The sequence below is a fragment of the Frankliniella occidentalis genome, unplaced genomic scaffold (assembly GCF_000697945.3).
Source record: "Frankliniella occidentalis isolate FOCC.00 unplaced genomic scaffold, Focc_3.1 Scaffold33, whole genome shotgun sequence".
Taxonomy (NCBI): domain Eukaryota; kingdom Metazoa; phylum Arthropoda; class Insecta; order Thysanoptera; family Thripidae; genus Frankliniella; species Frankliniella occidentalis.
In genome coordinates, this window is record NW_026267163.1 from 568,291 (window position 1) to 579,258 (window position 10,968).

The window sequence follows — 10,968 nt, forward strand, 5'->3', positions numbered from 1 at the left end:
CCCGCCCTTTCTCCTTTCTGTCGAGGAGGCGGATTTAATCTTCCATGACAAGCTTCCCTCGAAGATGAATGGCGAACGCAGCAGCAGCTGCTGTACCAAACGACGGACGGTCAAGCGCGCTGAGAAATCACTCGAAAGTATTTCGGCCAAATTTTCTTTCAGGCATTCACGTGCACGTGCACCTGCTTCGTCAAACTGAGCGAAGCTTTTTCCACAGCCGCCGGCACGACTCACGTACGTTTCAAACCGCCAGCGCCATTTTCTTGGGGGGTGACAAAAAACTTTTATTGCATGACGAGCCGCTTTGACACGCTGCGCCGCCCGCTCCAGGAGACGGTGGCACAGCGGCAGCGTCGTCGTCGCCGCCGCCGCCGGTCAATTTACCGTCCTTTGAAGTCGTTGTCGGCACGGCCTTCCAATAAAGCCGAAAAGTAGTAACGTCGACAGCAGCAGCGCGGCCGGCTACCAGCAGGCTGTGACTCCCTCCCCCCCCTCCCTTCCACCTCTCTCTCTCTCCCTGGCGTAATAAGCCTACATTATGAGAATATTCATGTCTAACGAGGCTCCTTTCAACTAGCCGCAGCTGCAGCCGGCGGCAAGCGCGACGTGGCGTAGCGTGGACCTACAAAGAGGAACCTCCTCTGCATCCACCCCCTCACCAATCCACCTCCTCCCCCATCCACCCATTTTTCCATCTTTCTCCCTCTCTGCTCACTAACGAGAGTGTTAAACCCTCTGATAGTTTTGCTTTCTATTTGAACAAGCTGCTTTAATGCTGCGAGCTGTTTAAAGCACAAAGCTTCTTTTTCATCACCCCCGCCCCCTCCTTTCTTTCCCTTCCTTTTTGCTACCTCTACTCTGCTCCATATTTATGACACCTACCTACGACGTTGAGCGTGACGAAGTGGCTCATCTTGGGCTCCGTGCTGACTTGACACTCGTACTCGCCCTGGTCTCTCGCCTGGACGTATTTAACCTGCAGCAACAATAAAAGTCGATATCAGGATTGTGCTTAGTCTACGTTTTTTTTAACGAAGAACTGAAATTTTAGGCATAATTAGAGGAAATAACTTGAAAAATAAATTGAGGTTTCATAGTTATGTACTCTGGAAAACTTTTTGGTGTGAGTCTGCCTCACAACTGAGTTTCCAGAGTGAAAGAACCGTTAAAAGTTCCCAATTTGGCATTTTAAACATAAAATGATTAATCGAAAAAACAAAAACCAAAGAGTATGTATCGTTATCGTTAGGGATTGTGTTAAAAGAATATCCGATTTTCTCAAATTCATTCGATTTGTGGAGCTCGGCGCCTGTGAGACTCAGAGTAGCCCAGCCCGCAGTACACGCATGCACCGCGGGCAAGATTTTGCATACCCATCAGGCGCTATGAGAGGTTGCATAGGCTGCAATCGAGAGGTTCGTTGGGGGTAATGACCTACCCGACGTGCTTTCTGGATGATCCCTTACCTGGAGTGTCCACGTCTCTGTGCCCTCGACGATGAAGCTCTGAAACCTTTCGTCGGCGATAAATGTGTAGTGGTCCACAGTTAAAATGTGGGCATCCCTCTTCCGAATCCATGAAACCTGAAACAAATCAAAGAGCAGAATGTCAACAAACAGAACCTATATTTTTCAATCGACTACGTCTAAATTGTTCAAGTCACACAGCATTTCCTTTGCAGGCTTTAAAAGAATCCGATTGTTTTGTATTACGAAACATTGCTTTTTCCTACAAAGGACTAGTCTTTGTCTTCCAAGGAAACATGTTTCACATTACATAGCCAGTGCTTTGTAAGCTGCGAAGCCGGGCCTTTCTTTGTAATATGATGCTTCTGCACATTTAAAAGTGTACAAGTCTTGACAATGGAGGACTTTTGGTTGAGTGTTGTTGGTACAATTTTGGTAGAGTGCGTTGAACTTTCAAACTCTGAACCAAAACTCAAATATTCGGACGGTATACGAATACGCGGGCCGCCGACCCGATCGCTGACGGATTCAAAGACTAGGCGTAGGCGCTTCGCCTCCGCGCCACGCCACAACCGAGACCACCGCCGCCCTCGCCTCAGTGCCACTCGCTCTCCGCCTTTGCCCCGTCAGTGACGACACTGACGCTCCCCAGCGCCGCCCTGGAAGGTTAAGGTGTTTGCCTTTGCCTGTGACGCCCCCTAACCTCACTCCCCCGCCCTCAAAGAAACAGATCAGCGTCGCTCCGCCCTCGCGACATTTCAGCAGACACGGCGTCCCATTTGCCGTGAAAAGAACGCTGGGGCGAGTGATAGGTTCTCTCTTTTTGGAAGAAAGAGCGGGTTTGTTTGGGATGCCGCTCGCGGCTACTCTGCAAATCTAAGTTCAGAACTGTTGTAAATGGCCAACACTTTGTTCTGCAGTAGGCGAATTAGTTCAACCGGCATAGATTGAAAAAGTTCGTCAAGAATAGCTGAACTGCGTGCATTTTTGGCTAATATTTCCTTTTAGATGGATAACAGTGGAAAGTGTCTAGCATTTCCAGATTTCTCGTGAAAAGAGCTTTCAAACGAGCTACCGTGTGATAGGGTTCTCTACCGAAATGGGCCATCTTTTGAAAATGTCGGTGTTGTTAACCAAGTTATGTCAGTGAACAATGTGAACCCTATCACATAGTGACTCGTTTGAAGGCTATTTTCTCGAGGATTCTCGAAATGCTATCCACTTTCTAATGTTATCCGTCTGGAAGGAAATACTAGCCAAAAACCAAAACGTCATTATTGATGATTTGCTGATATATCAGCATACAATGTACACTGTTGAGTTTTCAGAGTAGATTTGCAGAGTAGAGACAGCCTGAGTCGCAGGTCGCGCTCTCCGTACGAGGAAAATATACGCCGAGTCGTTGCAAAATTTAATAAAATCACATCACGAGTCCACGCGTTCCGTGTTGCCACTTTCGAGAAGGCCGGCGAGTGGGGTCCGGCCGGAGAGGATGGAAAGCGAGAGTGGGATGTGATGTGTGTGTGTGTGTGTGTGTGTGAGAGAGAGAGAGAAAGAAGGGGGGAGAGAAAAAGAGAGAGGGACCAAGAGACCTGAAGGATAGGAGATGAAGAGAGAGGGAGGGGGGACCAGAGCCATTGTGGAGGCTGGGCGAGAGGAACAGAACGGGAGAACGGCTAACCGGGCGGGGAATGAATGAAATTTTTAGGTAACAGATGGTGAATAAAATAAGGAGGCAGCGGGGGAGGCAGAAGCAAGCTGTGCTGAGCTGTTAGGCCGAGCTGGACAGTGTGAAGGAGACGGAGGTAGGGCGGAGAGAGAGGGAGAGACGCGGGAGAAAATAGACTGACGGAGATAGAGAAAAGAGGGGAGGATGGCGGCTGCGGGGGTTGGGGGCTGCTTGAAAAGTTTTTCTTGTACCCTCTGCGATCGATGTACGAGGTGTGCGCAGCTGGCCAACATACGGTACACAGTCAATTAGTCGACACGAAACAGGACTTTCCGAAACTTTTGCTTCCAAAATTAAAATTCTTAGACGAGAGTGGAGAACAGTGCGGCATGCCGTAGTGACTGACGATAACGGACCCCAGGAACAAACGGCTCCGGGACGGGGGGACGGGGGCTCTACTGCTAGCCGGGCATGTGTGCGCAACGGAAGTCCCAGAAATAATAACTTTCTTCCCCGGACACAGCTCGCCGTGGTCCAGGCGGGTCGGGGGGCCTTGCGGGAGGGGACGAGGAGGGGTTCGATACATAGTATTTTTGCACATCGCACGGACCACTGGAGAGGGGCATTGTGATTTACGGACACTGTCCGACCGGGGGCCGGCGGCGGCCTGGGAGAGCGGGGGGAGGCCTTCGCACACGAGCAGCAGAGCGCAGGTGGCCCAGTGTGAGGAAGGGTCGCGTGGGAAGAGAGAGAGAGAGAGACAGAGAGAGAGAGAGAGAGAATGTGTGTTGTGCGACGCGAGGAGAGACAACGCTGCAGCAGCCGAGTGAATCACAGAGCGCGGGGAAGATGACAACCCCCCCCCCCAAAAAAAAAAAAAAAATCAAAAAAAATAACCAAACAAAAACGAGAGCTTCTCGCTCCCCAACGTCTCTCGAGCCGCTCATCGAAGATCAGAAGCGAGGAATTTCGATTCTTTGGTTTGTACGCAGCCGAGCGTTCGTTGGATGCGATAAATCCGTGGCGTAGAGTAGTGGAGGAGGGGAGGCCGGATGAGAGAGGGAGGGAAGGCGAGGGCGGTGGGGAGGGGAGGGGCGCCGGCCCGCTCATGCATAGTATCACGGGATATCCTTCCTTCCAGGAGGCGTCCCTCTCTGTTCGAGCACCGTAAAATAGGAAGGGCGGGCGGCCCGGGTATCCCAGCTCCCATCCACACAATTTCAATGTCCACACGGCGGCGGGTCCCCGGGCCGCTGCTCTGGCCGCCCAACTCCTTGTTGGGGTCTTCTCCTTCCCTCCTCCCCACACTGCTGCCCCCTTCCGAGTCGCACGCTCCCCGAAGGGCTCCGCGCACGCACGCTCGCACGCGCACACGCGCGCACGCGCGCACGTACACTGGCTGCTGCGGCGGCGGCTCATATGTGACGGCCTGTATCTAAATCTTTCTTTTCTCTCATATGTGGGCTGAGCGGCGCTGTGTGGCCGGCTAGTGTTTATAGAGCCGACTCCCCCTACTACCCCAACTCCTCGTCCTTTCCTGGACCTTACATCAGAGCGCACCCGGGCAGGGCGTGAGAGAGAGAGAGAGAGAGAGAGAGAGAGAGAGAGAGAGAGAGAGAGAGAGCAAGGAACAGGGGGGCGGATGGCAAAGAGGGGGAGGAGTGGGTGATGGTTCGCAATAGCTCCCCCCTCCGGTCCACTAGTCCACTGCCAATAAGGCGCGCACGCCCGCGGCCTGTGTGGATAGGCTCCGGCCAAAGGCCTCCACCGCCCCCCACCCGCACACCCGCCCGCTGCCCGCCCTCCCGATCCCGATCGGAACGCTGTTGACTTTTCACCCAAAACAGTCAGCATTTGTTTGGGCGCCGCCGCAAAAACGTTTGGGTGGAGGAAAGAAATACGGCAGCGCCGAGTCGGATAGCGAGTCGGCCCGCTCCGAACATTGAGCACAGCGCGGCTACGAAGCACAGTACTCTTTAAAACAAATCCATCGAAATAAGTCTTTTAACTAAACAGTGCTCACTGTATACTGGGCGGCGTTCTTATTCTTCTCAGAGCGCCAAATATTGGCGTCTTTGAAGTCCATATGTTGGCGTTCCTCTTCTTAAAACACCAAATACTGCCTTCTTTGAACACCAAGACTTGGCGTTATTCAGAGAACGCGAAAATTTTGGCGGCATAAGACGCCAACCAGTTTTCAGTGCTTATTACTAGGATCGGTACTCTAAGCCTGTACTGTCAGAAAAAAGCACAGACGTACGGGTTCACAGTGAAAAGGGACAATTTTGTGCCAAAAAGGAAATTCCGAGGGGGCAATAACTCCGGGAATCATGTGTACACCTGTCTGGGAATCATCAGGATAAAAATTGATCAAAATCAATAGAAATCGCTTAGAATATGCGGGAAACAAGAGAATTAAGTACAAATCAGTCGAAATAAGCGTTTTGCACCACTAAAACCCCCCGAAAAAACTATGAAATAATTATAAGCGGACGGGAATCACCGGGAATCAAGAATTTCGGGAATCATGTGTACACTTCAAAAGAGAGTTATTGCCCCCTCGGGAAATTCGCATCCTCACAGGGTGCATCCTATAGGATCCTATAGGCTGTCAGTCTCCGGTGCTGCTGGAATTTTGGGGGGGAAGGTACAAAATTTCGTAGTACACACACAAACACAAAATGCTGAGCACTTCCTTAAAAAGAAGTACAACGATCATGTACCTCACCTCCACAGACCTACCTCTTTTGGTACAATATTTTTTGACAGCGTGGGTGGATATCAGAGGGCACGGCTCAGCCGGCCCCCGCCTGCTTACGGTTAGGGTGGCGGACCTGGCAGAGGTCCTTATCTCTGGCTCAGAGCGGCCAGACTCATATCCGGCGACAAGGACGGACACACGCGCGCGCGCGCGCACACGTACACACACACACGCGCACGCACACAGCGGAGGGGGTGGAAAGCGGATGGAGGCAAGAAGGAAGGCCCACAAGTTTTGGTGAGGGGTCGCCTCACCTTCGTCACCTCGCCGCCGCCTGTGCGACCTTACATCCAGACATATGCCAGCGGCACCGCAATGGATGGCCCGTCCGCCCCCGACCCCAGAGCAGCAAGCAAGCCGGCAAGGGGCCGGGTCACACAAGGCAAATCAATTCGATTTTTTTTTTTTACCTACTGACCCGCTGCAATTAATCTAGTTAACGAGAATCGAGACAAGAGTGCGATAGTAGCCCTGCGGCTAACTAGATCTGATTAGGAAATTGAAAGAGGAAATATGGTAAGTTAGAACTTCAATAGTCCTCGTTGGACTGTCCGTCAAAGAAAATTGAATTGGGACAGCAGATATGAGACACGATACGGTATATTGAAGCGAGCCTTTGGGCTTTGGGACTTTCCCCTCTCCCCATTCCCTCCCTCTCTCTCAGGATCCGGGGTGCACCATCAGGCCATGGGGGGAGGGAGGGAAGAGTGTAGAGGAAGCAGCAGAGGGTTGGGGTATGGGGGTGGGTGGCCCTGCTCTGGAGTCAGTTTTCAACAGCCCAGTCGCCACTGCCAGTCCCTTCTCCCCCCCCCCTTTTGCCCCGGAGGGGGGGGGGGGGTGAGGAGGACCACCACCACCAACACTGCCGCCTCCTCTGCGATTCGGTCGCCGGGGATGCAGAGGCGACGCGATCAAGTGGGACAATGCCGGAAATTGGCCTTCCTGTGGCAGGACATGGCCCCGATGACGCGGCCGAGCGAGCGAGCCCGCACAGACGTGATTGTATTAAACACCCCCGCCACATGACCGTCTTGGACCACAATTTTGAAACTTTGTTGCTGTTCGCACCCCCTTTGTCTTTGGATGCGAAGGGTTCTCCTCTGCTTTCGTATCAAATTGGGGAAAAGTCGGATGAACGACTCGTTCAACCTTGCTTTCCCCAAAGCATTTTTTTTGTTAGGCGCCAATGCAAAGTTCACTACACTGCGCTAGGAAATTCATAAAATTCCGACAGGACGCGCATTCGCTATATAGACCACTTTACATTTAGAACGTCGTGCATGGGGTACATTTTCGCCAGACTATTCTTTTTTACGCGCCAAAGGTCTGGAATTGGCCGCGCAGTATGTAAATCCCCGGTACGCGAGCGCCCCCCCCCCCTCTCCACACACACACTCGCAGGCGCGGTCGAGAGCGATGAGGCGGGTGCGGGTTAATTTCGTCCGGGTAAATGAAACAAACGTGGCGCAGCAGAGTTCGACGTAAAAGCGGCCGAAATGCGGCGCTAACGCGTGAGCGGCGCCAGTCACCGGGAGAGAGATGGGCGAAAGTCAAACTTCCCGCCGCCGCACAGAGAGCCGCCGGAAAAAAAAGAGGGGAAAAATGGAGCGAGAGGGGGTGAAAAAGGGGGAAAGAGGAAAAGAACCAAATACAACGCGTAACGTAAAAAATAACGCGTGCAGCGGTGGCTGGGAGCCGGCACGTTTCGGCGCTAAAGGACGATGGCTGCCCGACGTGCATCGACTGCGTGACGTGACTGGTCACACCCATTCTCTCATTTTTTTCCTGCCCTCCGTTGGCTTTGCAAAATAGAAGCAACAAAAACAAAAATGCAAAAAAGGGGGGGGGGGGCTCGGCCATCACGCTAAAAATTGCATTTCCGCGTCATATCCTGCCTGCTTCGGAGTTGCGCTGAACGGCGTAGAATATAACATACACGTACACGCCAGCTTTGTCACGCACGGTTCAGCAAAGCATTACGAGTGTTTCAGGAACCATCAGATGTACTGGAAATAAAACTGAATTGACCGCTGACTGGTATACCAGTTTCGAGTGCGCTGTACACACACACGCGCACAAACCCACTGCGGTTTTCGGATTCTGCGGAATGACATGTTGTTCGGCTTGCATTCAGCATCGAGTTGCCATGAATTTATGAGACACCATGTGTCCGCCAGGCCGACCACTGCGTCCGCACATCTGTGTACGATGCGGCAAACTCTGTTAGGTCGCACTTTTGAAAGGTAGGGTTTAGCCCCTGTACAAAAGCATCCAAAACTGCCAAAGACACTAACTTACACCTTTTTCAGAAATGTCGTTGAAAAATAAGTCAAAAGTCAATAACGCGTTAAGGGAGAAACACAGCACACGAGGAAATAAATAAAAAAAAAAAAGAAATTATGCAAAGCGAAAAAACGAAAGCACGGAGGTAAAAAAAATGTACCGGCGCCGGGGGCGGAGGTGGGCGCGTGAACAGGTCGTCGCTGTCGGGGGTCAGCAGCGTGTCGTGGGCGGCCGTGCTGTGCAGGGTGAATAAACAAACAATGCAGTCAGCACCGAGCTCATTAACCCTACCCTAGCCGCGGGCGGGGTGGGGCGCAGCGCCTCACAGACAAGGCGGCGGGATAGTTGCAGCATTTCCATTACGGGGGCTGTCTATGTATTTTGCAACAACATTTCGCGCGCGCGCGCGGCCCACCTCGTAGTTAGTGTCTTGGAGTGGAGGAGGTGCGGGGGGAAGGGGCGGCGCGGTACCTCCAGCTGCTGAGGTATCGCGGAGGGGACGGGCGCGGGTGTGTGGTGGTTGTGAGAGAGTCATACATTGCGTAAGAGTAAACGAAGAGCGACATTCAGAAGGCAGCGGCGCGGCGCGGGCGGGTGTTTGTTGAACACAGCAGCAGCAGCAGTGCGCCCGCAATAACTCAGACAAACTTTGATGGGACTCGAAAACTTTTCATTCGCCGTCACGAGAGAGAGCCAAGCCCGGTCGTCATTAGCCGAGAGCGAGCGCGGGGAGGGGGGGGGGGGCTCGGTATGTGAGGAATGATGCGAGGCGCACTCTCGCCGGGCGGCCGCAGGGCACAGGCAGCGCCTGCCGTTGATGACAATGAGGCGAAAATAGTTGGAATGTACGAAGCGATCTCGACGGCTGGCTCTATGGCTCCACCACCCCCGCCAAGCTCGCTGTCACTACTGCATCGTTCGGGAGCCGTCGGGAATGACAAGTGCCCCGGCCCTACCCCTCCACTCGCCTCTTCGTTGTTCTCTCCTCTCCACGAGTTTGTTGCAGCGGCAGCAGCTCTCCCGGCCTCTCCGCTGCCGAGCCCCGGGGCGTTATCCCAGAGGGACAGTTGTTACAGAAGAGAGAGCTGCTTTCCCCCGCAACCTTCTCTCCCTCCACCCACCTCCTCCCTCTCCGTCTCCCCGTTCCACCATCCCAGGTGGAAGCAGGAAAACGACCATTTTTAAACGCAAACACATTGCTATTCCGGCGCCCCCGTCGTGCTGCTCGCGCCCCACCCCCTCTCATCCCTCAGTCGCGCCCGTCTCCTCTGTGGCAGGAATATTACGCGACCTTTCTGACAGCGGCCATCTCTGAGCAGATGGGCGCGCTGATGGCCGTCCTGATTTGACGCCCCCCCCCCTTTTCCCCTGCGCCACCTGGCGTCCCCTATCCACCTCCTCACCCTGCAGCTTTAATATTTTGCACGACGCGCACACTACTGGCTGCTCTGCTGAATTACCGCTTCGCCGTGCGCGACGTCGGCCATATTTCAGCGCGGCGCCGCGTCAGGCGTCTCTCTGCCGCGCGTCCATAGGCCTCCCCATGTGCCCTCCTCCCTCCCTCCCCCCCTCTCTCTCTCCCTCTCTCTCTCTCTTTCTCTCTCTCATACACACACACTCTACCGCACTCCCCGAGCTACCCCCGTCTACCGACAGCTGCAAGATGGCGTATGGCGGCTCGTCCCGGGACCCGTTAGCGAGAGAGCACGAGAGCGAGTACGCTCTGTGTGTCTCTGTGTGCGAGAGCGAAAGAGAGAGAGAGAGAGAGAGAGAGAGAGAGAGCTCTCGCACTCCCTCTTCAACACAACGGAGACCAGCCTTCCCTCGCACATCACGCGTGAGTTTCGTTCCCCAACATTTGCTTTACGATTTTCCTTCCTATGTCGTCGTCTGTTTGCCTATCCGTCTGTGTGCCTCTCCTGCCCCCTCCTTTCGTGTTCTTCCCCCCACCCCCTCCCCGGTCTCTCTCTCTCTCCCTCTGTGCTTTACGTGGTGTGACACCATATGCGGCATACACACACACGCACACACTCACAGAGAGGTTACCCGAGCCCGAGCTCTGAACAATATGGTGGAAGTGCGCACACATACATACACAAACACTCTCTTACATACACGTCTATCCGTGTTCCGTCAACGAAACTGAATAGAGAGCGATAGAGAGTCTCTCCCTAGCGAAAGGTCGCTTTTAGCATAGACAAATCATCGGCATAAGGACGGAAATGTGCGCGCGGGCGTACGTACAGATCTACCCTTTTCTCTCCTTGCATTGCTTCGACGATAGCGCGGCGGGACGCAAGACGCAACCTAGACCTGGAGGCCCTTGTGTATTTGTGTGTGTGTGTGTGTGTCGAGGTGTGTGTGTGTGTGTCACGTGCCCCGCTCCCAGGCGAGTGCAAAGGGAAAACGACGCCCACATCTCATAGGCCATGCTGATGTCTCGCGGGCCCGCCTGTGGGGTAGGCAGACCCGTGGCGCGGGCGCGCCGGGCGGGACTGCCTATCCTCCGCATGACAGGGGCTCCGACACTTACACCGCGACTGCTCTCTCTCTCTTTCTCTCTCTCTCTCTCGAATCGCTCCCTATCTCTCTCGGCCGCTCATTCTTAGGCTCCCTCCCCCCACCTCCCCCTTCTCTCTCTCTCTCTCTCTCTCTCTCTCTCTCTCTGTCCAGTCGCGTCCGGTCCCACACTGCCAGCGCCGCCACCGCACGACAGGGGCCGCCTCTCACCGAGAAATTAAGGCGACGTCCTCCGCCGCTCCACGCACAGAAACCTTCTCCCCCCCCCC

The 10,968-nt window shown here is 54.0% G+C and overlaps 1 protein-coding gene across 1 annotated transcript in view; it reads right to left on the reverse strand.

The window, feature by feature from the left end:
- Nucleotides 1-852: 852 nt before the first annotated feature.
- LOC113208408 (uncharacterized) overlaps nt 853-10,968 on the reverse strand; it is a 63,231-nt gene continuing 53,115 nt past the window's right edge. Inside the window, exons 4-5 of the mRNA XM_052265956.1 lie at nt 1,467-1,583; nt 853-976 (exon numbers count right to left, since the gene is read on the reverse strand). Of these exons, the coding sequence (XP_052121916.1) occupies nt 854-976; nt 1,467-1,583 (240 nt within the window). The 3' untranslated portion in view covers nt 853. The remainder of the gene's footprint in view (nt 977-1,466; nt 1,584-10,968) is intronic.